Source organism: Panulirus ornatus, chromosome 20 (assembly GCF_036320965.1).
Source record: "Panulirus ornatus isolate Po-2019 chromosome 20, ASM3632096v1, whole genome shotgun sequence".
In the NCBI taxonomy this organism is placed as follows: Eukaryota; Metazoa; Arthropoda; class Malacostraca; order Decapoda; family Palinuridae; genus Panulirus; species Panulirus ornatus.
In genome coordinates this window covers 66,671,349-66,690,510 of record NC_092243.1, presented here as the reverse complement: position 1 = coordinate 66,690,510, position 19,162 = coordinate 66,671,349, and the positions used below count along the sequence as shown (strand labels likewise).

General features: G+C 38.4%; 1 protein-coding gene across 4 annotated transcripts in view; it reads left to right on the top strand.

The window, feature by feature from the left end:
• The first annotated feature begins 719 nt into the window (after nucleotides 1–719).
• The window catches only part of Taldo (transaldolase), a 35,613-nt gene continuing 17,170 nt past the window's right edge, over nucleotides 720–19,162 (top strand). For all 4 annotated transcript variants that reach the window (XM_071675103.1, XM_071675102.1, XM_071675101.1 and 1 more), the window contains exons 1-3: nucleotides 720–907; nucleotides 10,385–10,505; nucleotides 17,423–17,662. In XM_071675103.1, the coding sequence (XP_071531204.1) occupies nucleotides 811–907; nucleotides 10,385–10,505; nucleotides 17,423–17,662 (458 nt within the window). In that variant the 5' untranslated portion in view covers nucleotides 720–810. The remainder of the gene's footprint in view (nucleotides 908–10,384; nucleotides 10,506–17,422; nucleotides 17,663–19,162) is intronic.

Sequence of the window (19,162 nt, the reverse complement as noted above, 5' to 3'; positions counted from 1 at the left end):
GAAACAAACTTCTATCATTTATTCTTGATAGATAGATCTCAACGTGATTATTCTAAGTGGACTATTCTAGAGACAGACCTTTTACTCATATCGGTTGAGACAAAGGTGAAATCCATGTCGGCAAAGTTGACAGGTTTCCTTATTCACTTATATTTTCTTGGATGACATTATCAGCAATGCAAATGCTGAACAGCAATTCAAATGCTTTCTTTCTTTTCTTTAAGATTTTGATTCTGTAATATGTACACAGTGAGGCTATGAATAGGATCCATTACACTTTTTTAGTTTGAAGCATCAAGATCGTCCATTTGGTAGAAACAATTGTAGACTGTTGTAGACAGTCCATTATCTGCTAACTCAACCCCATAGCGTTTAATGGCGGGTTATCACTAAAGAAAATAATCTCTACTCTTATATAATCTCTTCCTTAAGCTGTACATGTAGGGGATGATTAGCCATAGTAGTTATCTGTAAATAAAATCAGTAAAGACCACTGCATGCAACTCATTTCTATCTCCACATTTCTACTACTTCCGCCATTGTAGTGGGCAGAGTGCAGTTACACCTATACCCACAATTCTGTGCTTATCTTCAGATTTGTTTTACCGCAATGAGACTTACTGATAAGAAATATTGGATAACACGGGATGTTACACGACATACAAAGAGGTTGAACAGCGCGCGGTCTACCATACTGTGCTGCCCCCTACCGACCGGCCAGCCAAACAATTAGTGTGTGGTTTGTGGGCGGCGCGTGTAGGCTGACGTCACGGTGAAATCAATATATAAAGCCTGTCACGTGTGATCACGATGTCAGAGTCACCTAAAAAGAAGAGCAAGATGGCTACGTCGCTGGACCAGCTGAAGGAGATGACGGTGGTGGTGGCGGACACCGGAGATTTCGAGAGTAAGGGGCTTCTCACCTGTGTGGCCACCTGTTGTTGTTGTTATCGTTGCCGACTTGGTAGTACTACCTGGGCGGTGGTGCCCCCATCCCCCCTCCCTTTTTGAGTGCCGATACCTCAACAGCTTATAACCATTAGAGTGAACCATTTCTCTGCTGTGGATTTTTTTTTTAATCAATCGATAAATGAGTGATGTAAGAATGCGCGTTGCTGGTGACAGCTCAAGGTGTGAAAATCTACCTGACTTATTCTGTCATGATTACAGTGACCCAACGAGTGAAACAATTGCTGGATATTTTCCTCAGTGTCAGTAAAGAAACAAATATCCCTTAAACTACACATTCTCATCTTACGTTCAGCATTTCATGAAAGTGTGGAAATGTCAAGTGTTGTCACTGTCCAGCAGTGGCTGACTGTCACCCACAAGCCTATGCGGCGCTTTGGCATGCTGTCACTGAAAATATATATTATCAGCGGATTAGTCAGTTTGATGACTGTAAATTGCCATTGATCCGATATACATCAGATGTATAACTTTCAAACAAGGCAGTCAAGCTTGTTCGGCCCTGACTGGAACATGGAACGACACGCCCACCACACACGTAACTCGGACTACCATGTTCCATGAAGAATGATGGTATATCTTATTATATATATATATATATATATATATATATATATATATATATATATATATATATATATAAGATGTTTTGCGTTATGGGCACCACTGGAAAGACTTTTTTGGATATGGAAAATACATATGTCCATCAAATACTTGGTAAAAGTAACTGAGGAATGAGATTGATGTCGTGATGAGGTGATGATGATGAGGTCTTTGAAGGCTGGGGAAACTGTTGAGGTGATTAATGTAAAGGTCAGTGAAACGTCAAGAAATCGCCAGAACCTATTCAAACCACCTGAATTACCCACACAGTTTGTCTTATTGTAGTAGAGTAGAAACAGCATCTGTGTTCTACCACATATGGTAGAATGTTCACTGAGAGGTTCATTATATGACACATTTATGTGCTTGAATGCACAGTGCACAAGAATTATCTAAATTTTCAGTACTCTACCACAACATGAGATTCAAATACATGTACTGTTACATGGTAACACCTCTATGTCAGTATGCTTGATGTCCTATCAAGATGTGTTGTTCAAAAACACAGCTAATGACCTACAGTGTTCCAAATCCAACCAAAGAGATTAAATACAAGAGGGAAAGAATTTGACCTTAATTACAATATCTTCAGCATTTATTAGGGGTTTCATTTGGATCCAGATACATTTCCAAAACTCAAAATGTATCTTTTTAGGTTATCATGCTTTACATATATATTTTACTTTTATACCATTGTCCTAAAATTTGCCCAGTTTTTGCTGCTGACATAACTATTTGATTAATATCATAAATTGAGGGAAAGCTTACCCTTGAAAAGTCCCCTTCTCATAAGGTATATCATCATCTGTACCTGGAAAATCTTACTCCAGAATAATATCCTGCTGGCATATCTGGTATGATGGAGAGTAGAGATAGACCCACATTAAAAAGGTCTGGTGCTGGGGATTGCATCGCCTCTTGGTCTGTTGTCTGTGATTGACATTCAACGGCATAATCTCCTTAGTTACCTATTTGTACTGAATAAAGAGGGAGTTATACATTTATGGGGCCCCATTTCTTTGACACTGTTATCATACTTCTTGAATTTCTGTATTCTTTTTGCATTTACCATTTCCAGTCAATCTCTTGCAATCATCAACGACTCTTATACTATGTACAAGTTTCTTACTTAATTCTGTTATGCTCTCTGGTTCATCTATCCCTACACTTCTTAGAATACTGTCCACTGTCAGCTTTGGTGATCACTTTTAAAAACTTAAAGATTGTGGTTAGGTCACCCCTCACACTTCACTCTTCCAAGGCGGGTAGATTTAATGCCTCCAGCCTTTCCCTGTAGCTTAGCTATCTTAATTCTGGTATCTTTGTTGCCCTCCTCTGGACTTTATCAGGTCTTTCTGCTTCGTTAGGTGCAGTGACCAAAGCTGGAAAGCATATTCAAGGTTTAGCCTTATGTAGGATATGGATAGTTTGCTGAATATTTCTTTATCCATATACTTGAAAGCTATTCTTATATTTGCCAGCAGACAAGTATAGATTTACTTTTGGCCTTTTGTAGGATATGAATAGTTTGCTAATATTTCTTTGTCCATATACTTGAAAGCTATTCCAACATGTGCCAGCAGACAGCTATTCTCCTAATAAGAGGCTATGACAACAGGTTAGGGATCAATGTTTGCTACCAAGTCCCTCTCGCACACAGAATCTTGAAGCTTACTTGCTGCGAGATGATAATTATATTGAAGCTGTCTTTAACTTATTTCCATCTTGAGTCATTCCTTAACATCTGCTTGGGTTGACTTTCATCTGTCACGATTCTGACCAACTTTGGATTATGTTTTAGGCTGATGCAGTTCTCTTCACTTTTCACTTGTATCAACTTAAAACATATTCAGGTTGGATTCTGTACCTTAAAGCTAGTCATTTATGTAGATCAGTAGAGTCATGGTCCCAAAACTGAACCCTGTGGCACTTCGCTCTTTACTCAACCTATTCGAAAAAAGCTCATCTGACATGCATCTTTTATTCCCTCTGAGATAACTTTTATCCAACAAGAGAGTGTCCCTTTATTCTTGCTTGGTGATTCACTTTCGTGATCAGCCTCTTATGTGGTACAGTGTCGAATGCCATTTGGCATTCCACAAACACAAGTCTTTCCAGCCTTCTGTTTTGTCCAAAAATGAGCTCACTTTCTCGTAAAACTGGAAGAGGTTAGTTACATGTTATCTCCTTTTCCTAAACCATGCTTTCTCTCAGGAATTTTTCCCTATGGTTTCTAATGATCTTTTCTGAAACTTTATTCACCACACTCATTAGTAAGACTGACCTGTGGCTCAGTGTCTGTTCCTGGTCTCTTATGTCAAGGTATGATATTTTCCCTTTTCCATTCCCTTGGCACTATGCCTCTCCCCAAAAACAGCTTGAACACTTATGTTGCTCACCTGTTTCACACATATGATGAAATTTCATCAGTACTATGAGCCTTTTATGGGTAAGTCCTTTTAATATTCTGTTAATATTTCCTCTAAGAATCTCAACTTCCAAAACTTCCACTCCATTCCATCTCATGGTTGTTTGGGTGAAAACACTCTTGAACTTACTGTTCAGTTCCTCCCATATCATAACATCATCCTCTACAATATTTCCCTCTGAATCCTGTATCCTGATTAGCTGCTCCTTAATTGACAACTGGCTCCTGATCAATTTATGGAATAGTTTTGATTTACACCCATCTTGTCTTCATATCCTTTCAAAATTTCTTTGGTTCCTTTCTAATCCTGCTATACTTGGTCTGTGCTTTCTTATACCTTGCCATTGTGAGTCATCTAGAGTGCCATCTATATCTTCACCACTGCATGTCTCGAATCTCTTTTGCTTTATGACATCTTTTATTTTACTGTTTCCCCTGAATTGTTATTGGTGATACATGCTCAGTCATTGATGTAATTGTTGTATTTCAATGACAAAACAGTATTCTGTCCCCAGTAATATGTGACATTATGATAAGTTTTCGCATGCTACCACATAAAATTTTATGACAATAAATCACACTTAACCCTTTAAGGATGGGACCAAGAAAATTTGAACAAGTCCCTCAGATGGAGGTTTACTGAGAAATTCTTAAAGAATGTATAAGTGTTACCAGTTAATAGGAAATATCAAGAAAAGTTGAAAAAAAAAGAGATCTTGCTGCACAGACATTTAGATTTTAATGGATGTTATTTTTATTTTATAATTTGTCGCTGTCTCCCGCGTTAGAAAGGTAGTGCAAGGAGGCAGACAAAAGAATGGCCCAACCCACCCACATACACATGTATATACATACATGTCCACAAATGCACATATATATACCTATACATTTCAATGTACACATATATATACATACAGAGACATACATATATACACATGTACATAATTCATACTTGCTGCCTTTATTCATTCCGTCGCCACCCCACCACACATGAAATGACCCCCCCCCCTGCACACACGCGAGGTACCACCAGGAAAAGACAACAAAGGCCACATTTGTTTACACTCATTCTCTAGCTGTCATGTATAATGCACCGAAACTACAGCTCCCTGTCCACATCCAGGCCCCACAAAATTTTCCATGGTTTACCCCAGATGCTTCACATTCCCTGTTTCAATCCATTGACAGCACGTCGACCCAGGTATACCACATCATTCCAGTTCACTCTATTCCTTGCACGCCTTTCACCTTCCTGTATGTTCAAGCCCCGATCGCTCAAAATCTTTTCCATTCCATCTTTCGACCTCTAATTTGGTCTCCCACTTCTCGTTCCCTCCACCTCTGATACATATATCCTCTTGGTCAATCTTTCATCACTCATTCTCTACATGTGACCAAACCATTTCAAAACACCTTCTTCTGCTCTCTGAACCACGCTCCTTTTATTACCACACATCTCTTACCCTTTCATTACTTACTTGATCAAACCACCTCACACCACATATTGTCCTCAAACATCTCATTTCCAACAAATCCACCCTTCTCTGCACAACCTTATCTATAACCCATGCCTCGCAACCATATAACATTGTTGGAACCACTATTCCTTCAAACATACCCATTTTCAATTTCCAAGATAATGTTCTCGCCTTCCACACATTTTTCAACGCTCCCAGAACCTTTGCCCTCTCCCCACCCTGTGACTTGCTTCCACTTCCATGGTTCCATCAGCTGCCAAATCCACTCCCAGATATCTAAAACACTTCACTTCCTCCAGTTTTTCTCCATTCAAACTTACTTCCTGATTGACTTGTCCCTCAACCCTACTGTACCTAATAACCTTGCTCATATTCACATTTACTCTCGGCTTTCTTCTTTCACGCACTTTACCAAACTCAGTCACCAGCTTCTGCAGTTTCTCACCTGAATCAGCTACCAGCGCTGTATCATCAACGAACAACAGCTGACTCGCTTCCCAAGCCCTCTCGTCCCCAACAGACTTCATACTTGCCCCTCTCCAAAACTCTTGCATTCACCTCCCTAACAACCCCATCCTTGAACAAATTAAACAACCATGGAGACAGCATGCACTCCTGCTGCAAACCGACAGTCACTGAGAACCAATCACTTTCCTCTCTTCCTACTTGCTACATACAAATCCATTTGTTTTTCAAAGTATTTCTCGTATACATTCTTCAAAGCAAACACGTAATCCACACATCCTCTACCACTTCTGAAACCACACTGCACTTCCCCAATCTGATACTCTGTACATGCCTTCACCCTCTCAATCAATCCCCTCCCATATGATTTCCCAGGAATACTCAACTAACTTATACCTCTGTAATTTGAGCACTCGTCTTTATCACCTTTGCCTTTGTACAATGGCACTATACATGCATTCCCCCAACCCTCAGGCACTTCACCATGAGCCATACAAATATTAAATATCCTTACCAACCAGTTAACAACTCAGTCACCCCCTTTTTTAATAAATTCCACTGCATTACCATCCAAACCCACTGCCTTGCCGGCTTTCATCTTCTGGAATGCTTTCACTACCTCTTCTCCATTTACCGAATCATTCTCCCTAACCGTTTCACTTCACACAACACCTCAACCAAAATATATCTGCCACTTTATCATCACACATTCAACAGACCTTCAAAATACTCACTCCATCTTCTCACATCACCACTACTTGTTATTACCTCCCCATTACCCCCCTTCACTGATGTTCCCATTTGTCCTCTTGCCTTGCACATTTTATTTACCTCCTTCCAAAATATCTTTTTATTCTCCCTAAAATTTAATGATACTCTCTTACCCCAACTCTCATTTGCCCTCTTTTTCACCTCTTGCACTCTTCTCTTGACCTCCTGCCTCTTTCTTTTATACATCTCCCAGTCATTTGCACAATTTCCTTGCACAGCTCGTCCAAATGCCTCTCTCTTCTCTTTCACTAATAATCTTACTTATTCATTAACATATGACATTTGAATTGCCAGAAATCTAGAAGCTTCATGAGAGTTCGTGAATATATTGTTTCGAAGTGTTCTATATAGTTAGAAGGGATCACTGATATCATTTATCTCTTGTATTTTTTTCTCGATATTCCTAGGTATGTTATTACCTTTTTTCTAGTTACCCCTGCCATACCACTCTCCCTTTTAGAAGAACTTTCTTAAAATGTGACATTATATTTTACTACTCTGTCACGTTCACTTTTTACTTTTCCATCCAATGCAGCTGGTGTGTGTGTGTGCTGAGCTGATATTTGGGTCAGGTTGCAAGTTTCCCTCACCATCAGAGCAACCAAGGCCTCCTTGTATATTAAAACCTGTTATTATGTTTAGGCAGAATAGACCTTGTTCCTCCTTACATAGATAGTGCTTCTGAATTAATTTGATTAAAATTTTTGTAGTACTTGGTAAAAAGAATTTGAAATATAGAATTTAGGTAGCAGTGAGGAGTTTGCATACTGTTCCTTATACTGAAGTGAATTTGGTATCCTCTATAGAGACTTGGTTAATGTTATTAGAATAGTGATTGTAAGTGGAGGTTTGTTGTGTTTAAGACTATGTTGAGGGCAGTTGTTTAATGTTTGTTGGATCATTTTTGTCTGTATGTTTTCTCATTCTTGTGAAGAATGAGTAAGCTGTTTATTTCTGCTCTGAGTTGGTGGTTAGTTATAGTGGGGACTGGTGCTGTTTAAAAGAATTTAGTGCCAAGGATATTGAGATTGGATTGCATTGGGAGGATCCTCATTTTGTTTTGTTGATGTTAAGTGTTTATGGTTGTTGGGAAGCCAGTGATTGTTATGAGTGTGCTGTTTTATGGTTTTATGCCTTCATTTGACAATGGATGACAAGGTAGGTGAGGCATAGTATTTGGTGGAGCAAATTAGTTTTGTATTGAGAATATTATGGGATTATTTTCCTTGTCCAAATTGGTACCAATAAGTGTTATGAGAGCATTTAGTTTGTTGCTTTTGTGTTAATGTTTGTGGTGTGGGGTTGAATATTTTGTGTGCTGTATGTAATATTTTGTGTGCTGTATGTCATGGCCAGAATAACTGAAATTTTTTTGGTGGGAGCTATTGTCCATTCAAGGTGATGGGATGATGCAGGCTGAGATCTTGTCTTTCTGGGTTTAAAAGGGTGATTGGAGACTTCTATGGAAAATGCACACATTTTGTTCTGGGTAAGCCACTGTTCTAGTTTTGTGAAATCTGTTGCATGTTTATTGTTGCACTTGCAGTCTTTGTATGCTGTCATATGATTCTCATGTTGTTTGTGCATAATAAGACTGTCACACTCATATCTGCAAAGGTTGATGAAAAGCCATGTAGGAAGAGATTAAAGAGGATTGGAGAAAGAATTGCTTCTTAGGGAATTCCAGGGTAATGCTTAAGTGTTTTAGGGGTGAAGCCTTTGTAAGAAACTCAGGCTTGGCTGCCAGCTGTAAAGTTGGTCACCCACTTTTAGTAATTATTTTGGAGGGTGGTGTCAAGTATCTATTGTATGAGAATGTGTTGAGGGACAGTGTCAGATGTTTTGATGATGTTTATGGCCATTGAGATTGTGCAAGAGAGAGAGGGGGGAGGAGTGGGGGTCATGAAGCCACCCAATATTTCTTGTGCAAGATTTGTGTGCAGTATGGTTTTTGAGTGATTTTGTCTAAAGTCATAGATGAGGGTGGAATAATTTACTTATTTTTTTTTTGTTCAGTTTTTCAAAGAGTTAGGATACTAAAGACATAGGTGGCAAATGATGAAAGGGGAAGGGATAATTCGATTGTTTGTTGTGTTTTAGGGTCCTGTGTTGGCACTTTTCAGGATGCTCAGGATTGTATGTCCCAGAATTTATTGAAAATATTATAAAGCATTTGGATTGCAGTTAGGCCAAAGTGGTGTATGTTGAAGTAGCAAGTTGCAGTAGAATTCTTAAAAAGTTTTGATTGTTTTATGTACATCAGAGAACATGAGAAGTTTTATGTTGAATCATTGTTTGTAATGCTGGAGAGATCGCTGGTACCTAGAACGCAGATCAGGTAGTATAATTAATGCAAACCTACCAATGTATTCCCTGTGAGTTGTAGAAGGTGACTAAAATGGATGGGAGCAGGGGACAAAATCCTTCCCTCCTGTTTTACTTTTCCAAAAGAAGGAATGGGGGGCTCAGCCATCTGTTCTTGATGCTATTGCAGGAAATGGCGAATATGTATAAGGGAAAAGAAAGAAGAAAAATATATATATATATATATATATATATATATATATATATATATATATATATATATATATATATATATATATGTATATATATATGTGTGTGTGTTTATGGATGTAGAAAAATATAAGATTTTAAGATTGAAATATTGTATATTGTAGTTTGATTGATAGAAAGTTACATATGTTACTCTAATGAAGAAAGTCCAGTACCTCATTGTATTTTTCAAAGAGAAACAGTTTGTAATTCCTCTGTTGTTGTGCTTAGGCATGCTGACTCAGTAGTGTGCTAGTGCCTGAGATGGTAATCAATACTACATTCTTGTTGAATATTTTAGTGTTCATGGAACAGCTTTCATGAGTTGATTGTATGATTGCATTCTTAGCATTATTATTTTGATATAGTTACACCCTTAGACACTGGCTCACACAAAAATTTTGAAGGTAAAGTTTGGGAACTTAATACTCAGGAAATGTACTAAATTGAATCCTAGTTTTTGTAATAGAAAAGGTAGGGAAAATAAGTGATATAGCTTTGCCTTGCAGGTAATCATGATAAAATATCAAAAGAATTTAGATTGCATTGCAATTGAATTTATCATTTACAGTCTTTCTTCCTGATTCTAGTCTCTAAGAACATACATTGTTGGTCAGCAAGATTGATATGTGGAAACCTTCACTAAGGGTCCAAATTTTTCATGTAGTTTTCTTTTTTGCCTTTATTATTCACAGCAGTAACAGCTTCCTTGTCTTTATGCTTCACTCTTTAGCTTTTTACCCTGCATGGCAGGAATGTGATCCCCTCGTATAAAGAAAGCTGGTTCTGATTAGTGTTATATAAGATACTTTTAGGATGTTTTCCTGAATGTGTTCCTCATATTGCTTTATTTAGAAAAAATGTCTGTGTAGCTGGCAGCTTTTCAGCATGCAGTCTTTCAGAGCTGCTGTGGTGGATAGTTGGAAACTAGTGGTAATTTATTTTTCTATGGATTACCTAATGTTACTTTTTAATATTGACATTGCTTCTGGACAGAGTAGATGATTGGTAAGGATGAAAGACTTAAATTTACCTTAACTGCCACAGGATTCTTTTACAGGAGGAAAATTTTGAAACTGCTGAAGCTAAAGAAAATTCCTTTTCTTCCTCTCCCCAGCAATGAAGAAATACAAACCTACGGATGCCACCACAAACCCCTCACTCATCCTGCAGGCAGCCAACATGCCGCAGTATGCCTCACTTATTGATGAAGCTGTGGAATATGGCAAGAATAGCAAGTATGTTTGCTTTTATACTTATTTATTAAAGCATCTCATTTAAGAACATGCTAATATTAACTGGTAGTGTGGTAAGGGCATTTTCATGAATCGCTTCATTATTTTTGTACGTCATTGAAAAGTCAATGAAATTACATTTACATCTCAATGAAAATGGTGTTACATGACTGGTGCTAAACTTAAAAAATATGGTTTATTTATATAGAGAAGGGCCTTTACTATCAAGCTGGCCTTGTATGAAAGGTTTAGTTGTGTTGAGGGTTGTCTGCTCTGGTGGTCAGTGCTGGTGTGTGGAAACATTGGTGATTACTGACTCGGAAGAGAAAGTCTTGCTCAAGGTTGAAGTCGGCTTAAGTGATGAAATATTTTCTAGAATGATTTCTTTTTTCATCTTTTGCTCTCTCATACCAGCTTTGTTTGTTTTATGTTCTTTTGAGTTTGGTATATTCTTTCATAGAGGACCAAGCATTTAAACATATTGATAGTGAACACCAATACATTATATGATGAGGGAAATTTAGTGATATTGATTGCCCATTCAGGTATACCTTATATTTTTGATATGATGTTTATAGCATAGTGAACAGTCATAAAGGTATAGTTATATAAACATTACTCTTTTCAAGCCTGCCAGTTGAAATTATTCTTGTATTATACAAGGAATTGAGAGATTACTTTTCAAGACTGTAGGAAAGTGTTCTTGACATATCAGGGCTGTGACACTCCAGTTTGTAGGAAGTTCTGTAAGGAAAAATTAGATGTATTTGTTCTAATCAGCATCAGATATAGTTTGTTTGGTACAACTTTTGTATGTTGATTTTTTTTAAGGGCTGAATTGAACTACCGTAATTAAAGTTGGATTGTAGCAAATAGTTTGAATAAAAGTATGAACTTTGAATTACTTAGTGTTCTATATTAGGTGTTTAGTCATAGTTGGTTTCATACTGTGGTCAGAGTGGAGTGTTTAAGTTGTGGGTTGCCATAGTTCATTTTGTTAAATGCTTTCTAAAATTTGTATTTACTTTATCCACCCAGTTGAAATTAGTTTGGGATAATGGACAGTTAAAAATATTTACACTTTCAGATTTCAACTCGTGCTACCTACATTTGATAGATGATATGACTAATGTTTGTTGAAGATTCCCTACTGATATCGCATTTGCTTTGACTGGTAGTTGATTGGGGTATACAAAAAACATACAGATTTAAGAGAAAATTTTTTGATGTATATAAAAAATGGAAAAATTTTCTGAAATGTGATTACTTTAGCTTTAGCTATTCTCAGTAAACATTGCTTGAAGAAGGATTGGTACTTTTAAGTCCATTTTGATGTATGTACCAGAATTTTAGTTGTGCCATTTCTTGGTAAACTGAACTTTATTATTCAAAGTTCATGTGTTTTCTGCTTGATGTAGAGGTGGGGATTGTTATGATTCATTCCTTAAAGGAATCATAAATGAATTTTAACTCTTTTAGTTGATGTAGATTGCTTTATCAGTTATAATTCTTGCAGTAAATCCTAAATTTTTATTTAAAGGAAAGATATGGAGTCCCATATGTCCATTTTAAAGATGCATGACAGCAATGATGAATTTGATTAGTAAATTAGTAATGTTATACTCTAGCATAAGAAATAAGTAAAAAAACAGCATTTCCTTTATCAGCTTGAATTAACGACAGTATAGTTTTTGTAAGTTTTGGAAGGAATGGTGTGCTTGTCTCTTTTAAGTATTAGTACTTAATAACATTCAAGAATTATGATATTAAAATGTTCAGTGCAAGTGATTAATAAAAGGTGCTGCATTATCAGCAACATTAACTTTATAAAGCTTTGATGTGGATTTCCCTTCTCACTGAAGTTGAGCTTCTGGTGAGCACATCCCTGTCAAGGGTTGTAGAGCATAAAGCATGTCATTGGTGCCTAGTCAGGCACAGCACTGACTCATGCTAATTCCTGCTACTCGGAGAATGTGGTTGTACCTCGGTTATGAAGATAACTTGGACTGTGTGATTTTTTAGGAATTCTTCATTTAACTGGTTTTTAGTTTGTCACAAAATACAGTTGTATTAGTTGAGTAGTTTATGTATACTTATAGGTTTAATGATTTTGATGATGTGAGAGAGTAGATAAGAGGAACATTTGTTAGGGGAAATTACTTTTTGCTTTTTTGAACTGACAAAATTGTGTAAGTTGCATATATTTTTTAATATCATTATACATATAATCGGTTTCCTGCGTCAGCGAGGTAGTGCCAGGAAACAGACGAACAGTGGCCCATCCACTCGTATACATACACATATGCAACATATACAGACATACATATGTACATATTCATACTTCCTTGCCTTCGTCCATTCCTGTTGCAACCCAGCCCCACAGGAAAGAGCATTGCTACCCCTTGCTTCAGGAAGGTAGCTCCAGGAAAACAGACAAAAATGGCCACATTCGTCCACACTTGGTCTATATCATGTGTAGTGGGGTGGCAACGGGAATGGATGAAGGCAGCAAATATGAATTTGTATGTGTGTATATATGTATATGTCTGTGTATGCATATGTTGAAATGTATAGGTATGTATATGTGCATGTGTGGGCATTTATTTATATACATATGTATGTGGGTGGGTTGGCCCATTCTTTCGTCTGTTTTCTTGCCCTACCTCACTAATGCGGGAGACAGCGACAAAGTATGAATATATGAAATATATATATATATATATATATCCCTATCCCTGGGGATAGGGGAGAAAGAATACTTACCATGTATTCCCTGCTAGTTGTAGAAGGCGACTAAAAGGGAAGGGAGCGGGGGGGGCGGGAAATCCTCCCCTCTCTTTTTTTTTTTTTTTTTTTTTTTTTTTTCCCCCAAAGGAAGGAACAGAGAAGGGGGCTGGATGAGGATGTTTCCTCAGAGGCCCAGTCCTCTGTTCTTAACGCTACCTCGCTGACACGGGAAATGGCGAATAGTATGAAAGAAAGAAAAGATATATATATATATATATATATATATATATATATATATATATATATATATATATATATTTTTTTTTTTTTTTTTTTTTTATACCTCGTCGCTGTCTCCCGCGATTGCGAGGTAGCGCAAGGAAACAGACGAAAGAAATGGCCCAACCCCCCCCATACACATGTACATACACACGTCCACACACGCAAATATACATACCTACACAGCTTTCCATGGTTTATCCCCAGACGCTTCACATGCCTTGATTCAATCCACTGACAGCACGTCAACCCCTGTATACCACATCGCTCCAATTCACTCTATTCCTTGCCCTCCTTTCACCCTCCTGCATGTTCAGGCCCCGATCACACAAAATCCTTTTCACTCCATCTTTCCACCTCCAATTTGGTCTCCCTCTTCTCCTCGTTCCCTCCACCTCCGACACATATATCCTCTTGGTCAATCTTTCCTCACTCATTCTCTCCATGTGCCCAAACCATTTCAAAACACCCTCTTCTGCTCTCTCAACCACGCTCTTTTTATTTCCACACATCTCTCTTACCCTTACGTTACTTACTCGATCAAACCACCTCACACCACACATTGTCCTCAAACATCTCATTTCCAGCACATCCATCCTCCTGCGCACAACTCTATCCATAGCCCACGCCTCGCAACCATACAACATTGTTGGAACCACTATTCCTTCAAACATACCCATTTTTGCTTTCCGAGATAATGTTCTCGACTTCCACACATTTTTCAAGGCTCCCAAAATTTTCGCCCCCTCCCCCACCCTATGATCCACTTCCGCTTCCATGGTTCCATCCGCTGACAGATCCACTCCCAGATATCTAAAACACTTCACTTCCTCCAGTTTTTCTCCATTCAAACTCACCTCCCAATTGACTTGACCCTCAACCCTACTGTACCTAATAACCTTGCTCTTATTCACATTTACTCTTAACTTTCTTCTTCCACACACTTTACCAAACTCCGTCACCAGCTTCTGCAGTTTCTCACATGAATCCGCCACCAGCGCTGTATCATCAGCGAACAACAACTGACTCACTTCCCAAGCTCTCTCATCCCCAACAGACTTCATACTTGCCCCTCTTTCCAAGACTCTTGCATTTACCTCCCTAACAACCCCATCCACAAACAAATTAAACAACCATGGAGACATCACACACCCCTGCCGCAAACCTACATTCACTGAGAACCAATCACTTTCCTCTCTTCCTACACGTACACATGCCTTACATCCTTGATAAAAACTTTTCACTGCTTCTAACAACTTGCCTCCCACACCATATATTCTTAATACCTTCCACAGAGCATCTCTATCAACTCTATCATATGCCTTCTCCAGATCCATAAATGCTACATACAAATCCATTTGCTTTTCTAAGTATTTCTCACATACATTCTTCAAAGCAAACACCTGATCCACACATCCTCTACCACTTCTGAAACCACACTGCTCTTCCCCAATCTGATGCTCTGTACCTGCCTTCACCCTCTCAATCAATACCCTCCCATATAATTTACCAGGAATACTCAACAAACTTATACCTCTGTAATTTGAGCACTCACTCTTATCCCCTTTGCCTTTGTACAATGGCACTATGCACGCATTCCGCCAATCCTCAGGCACCTCACCATGAGTCATACATACATTAAATAACCTTACCAACCAGTCCACAATACAGTCACCCCCTTTTTTAATAAATTCCACTGCAATACCATCCAAACCTGCTGCCTTGCCGGCTTTCATCTTCCGCAAAGCTTTTACTACCTCTTCTCTGTTTACCAAATCATTTTCCCTAACCCTCTCACTTTGCACACCACCTCGACCAAAACACCCTATATCTGCCACTCTATCATCAAACACATTCAACAAACCTTCAAAATACTCACTCCATCTCCTTCTCACATCACCACTACTTGTTATCACCTCCCCATTTGCGCCCTTCACTGAAGTTCCCATTTGCTCCCTTGTCTTACGCACTTTATTTACCTCCTTCCAGAACATCTTTTTATTCTCTCTAAAATTTAATGATACTCTCTCACCCCAACTCTCATTTGCCCTTTTTTTTCACCTCTTGCACCTTTCTCTTGACCTCCTGTCTCTTTCTTTTATACATCTCCCACTCAATTGCATTTTTTCCCTGCAAAAATCGTCCAAATGCCTCTCTCTTCTCTTTCACTAATACTCTTACTTCTTCATCCCACCACTCACTACCCTTTCTAATCAACCCACCTCCCACTTTTCTCATGCCACAAGCATATTTTGCGCAATCCATCACTGATTCCCTAAATACACGTATATATATATACGTGTAGGAAGAGAGGAAAGTGATTGGTTCTCAGTGAATGTAGGTTTGCGGCAGGGGTGTGTGATGTCTCCATGGTTGTTTAATTTGTTTATGAATGGGGTTGTTAGGGAGGTGAATGCAAGAGTTTTGGAAAGAGGGGCAAGTATGAAGTCTGTTGGGGATGAGAGAGCTTGGGAAGTGAGTCAGTTGTTGTTCGCTGATGATACAGCGCTGGTGGCTGATTCATGTGAGAAACTGCAGAAGCTGGTGACTGAGTTTGGTAAAGTGTGTGAAAGAAGAAAGTTAAGAGTAAATGTGAATAAGAGCAAGGTTATTAGGTACAGTAGGGTTGAGGGTCAAGTCAATTGGGAGGTGAGTTTGAATGGAGAAAAACTGGAGGAAGTAAAGTGTTTTAGATATCTGGGAGTGGATCTGGCAGCGGATGGAACCATGGAAGCAGAAGTGGATCATAGGGTGGGGGAGGGGGCGAAAATCCTGGGATCCTTGAAGAATGTTTGGAAGTCGAGAACATTATCTCAGAAAGCAAAAATGGGTATGTTTGAAGGAATAGTGGTTCCAACAATGTTGTATGGTTGCGTGGCGTGGGCTGTGGATAGAGATGTGCGCAGGAGGGTGGATGTGCTGGAAATGAGATGTTTGAGGACAATGTGTGGTGTGAGGTGGTTTGATCGAGTAAGTAATGTAAGGGTAAGAGAGATGTGTGGAAATAAAAAGAGCGTGGTTAAGAGAGCAGAAGAGGGTGTTTTGAAATGGTTTGGGCACATGGAGAGAATGAGTGAGGAAAGATTGACCAAGAGGATATATGTGTCGGAGGTGGAGGGAACGAGGAGAAGTGGGAGACCAAAATGGAGGTGGAAAGATGGAGTGAAAAAGGTTTTGTGTGATCGGGGCCTGAACATGCAGGAGGGTGAAAGGCGGGCAAGGAATAGAGTGAATTGGATCGATGTGGTATACCAGGGTGGACGTGCTGTCAGTGGATTGAATCAGGGCATGTGAAGTGTCTGGGGTAAACCATGGAAAGTTGTGTGGGGCCTGGATGTGGAAAGGGAGCTGTGGTTTCGGGCATTATTGCATGACACCTAGAGACTGAGTGTGAACGAATGGGGCCTTTGTTGTCTTTTCCTAGTGCTACCTCGCACACATGAGGGGGGAGGGGGATGGTATTCCATGTGTGGCGAGGGGAATGAATAAAGGCAGACAGTGTGAATTGTGTGCATGGATATATATGTATGTGTCTGTGCGTGTATATATATGTGTACATTGAGATGTATAGGTATGTATATTTGCGTGTGTGGACGTGTATGTATATACATTGTGTACGGGGGTGGGTTGGGCCATTTCTTTCGTGTTTCCTTGCGCTACCTCACAAACGCGGGAGACAGCGACAAAGCAAAGTAAATAAATAGATAAAATATATATATATATATATATATATATATATATATATATATATATATATATATATATATGTGTGTGTGTGTGTGTGTGTGTTTACCATTAAGGATATGTTTTTGTAATTACTAAAAAGATTTGTTAGCTTTTCATATTCCTCCATTTCAGTAAATTTCTGTTAGATACTTGTGTGACTTGAAGTGGATTAATTTATTATCTTTCAGGAACAAGGATGACCAGGCGACTGAAGCAATGGATAAGTTGTTTGTCTTGTTTGGATGTGAGATTCTTGGCATTGTCCCTGGGCGAGTGAGTATTGAAGTTGATGCTCGTTTGAGCTATGATAAGGAAGCTAGCATCAGCAAGGCTAAAAAATTCATTGCTATGTTTGAAGAACAGGGCTTCAGCAAGGAGCGGATACTGATTAAGCTTGCTTCCACTTGGGAGGGAATTCAAGCAGCCAAGTAAGTTAAGACTAGAAAACCCATTTTTGTTGTTAGAAGTAATAGTAGATTAGTTATCCCTAGTTGACTTTGAGGATGGTCTTTTCTTTTTCCTTGTACTTCAGTACTTTCAACTTTTCTCCTCTTAGTTCTCTCTTAGAAAAGAGCATCTTTATCTTTTTAATTGATCACTTACCTTTCATTTTGATGGAAGCAAGGTATCGAGTATTTCTTGAAACTTCAGGCTATCTTTTGTTAATAGGACTAATCCTCCCCTTCCTTTGCCTTCTCTTTTCTTTCTTCTTGTACCTTTCTGTGTCCACAGCTCCAGTAATATCATGTGCACCTTACCTTTTACAATTCTTTGATTTTAGCTCTTTACCTCCAACTATCAATCAGTCATCATTTGAATACATTATTTCTAATCTGACATTACCATCTTCTAACACTCCTGCCCTCTCTGCTGTTCTAGCTGAGCTGCTCTATCCTTTTGCTACATGTGTCATCTTCAGTTTTTTGTCTCCCGACTGTACTCCTTGATTTCTTCTATTTCGTTGAAATTGTCACATATGATGAATATCCTACTAAATTTCACCATGCCTTTATGATCCTTAGATTTTCTGAGTGCTTCCTGGGTTGATGAATGGCAAGGCAGACATATTCATAACTGGTTTTCCCCCTACGTCATGGTTATTACTACCAATTCTTCTCCTTTTTGTTATCCTGGAAATCACATCTGGCAGTCCCACAGCATCCAGTAATCTTTTAGTATGCATTTCCTCCTATATTCCTCTTTCTTCTCTATCTGATGTATGATCTTACAAGCCAAATATAATTGAATGATTTATGCCTTTCAATTTCCTGATTTCCTAATCTCTTTAATTTTATCCCTTTTATCTTTTAATTTTATCCCTTGGTGTGGAATTGTCAGCCTCTGTGTGTCTAACTTTCTCTATTGGAGGCCTAGTTTTAGGTACTTGATACATTACAGCTAAAGAGTGGTTGTGGGCTATTCATTCTTTTGCATGTACCTAGTGCTTCATTGCTATACTAGAAACAGTGAATAAGTTTGAATATGAAGTAACTATAATTGTCAAGGGTCAGGTAATTCCTTGAGATTTTTTCACTGATTATGCATAGATTTATGTACACTTATTTTGAATTAAATTTCATCAAACTATTCATCTTTTCAATTAATGTGAAACTTGAATTTCTAAACATTTTTATGCAAGAAAGAATTTACAAATAAGATTAGAAAAGCTGGGTAACCTTAGTGTTTTGTTTAAACTTTCTTTTTTTTCAAAATATATCTGCTGTGGATGTAATGGAATCATTTAGAATGTAGGGATGGTGTGGTTGGAGACTGGTTCCACTTTATAAGTAAACTTAGAAAGTAAAGTGAAAGGTAAGAAGCACTCTTATAAGTTTGGGAGTTATGTTTTGTTTTTGATATGCCAGGTATGGGTTAAGTATCTAGGGGCTTTGTTCACCTGACCTACTATACTGAATTGTGTGAATGGG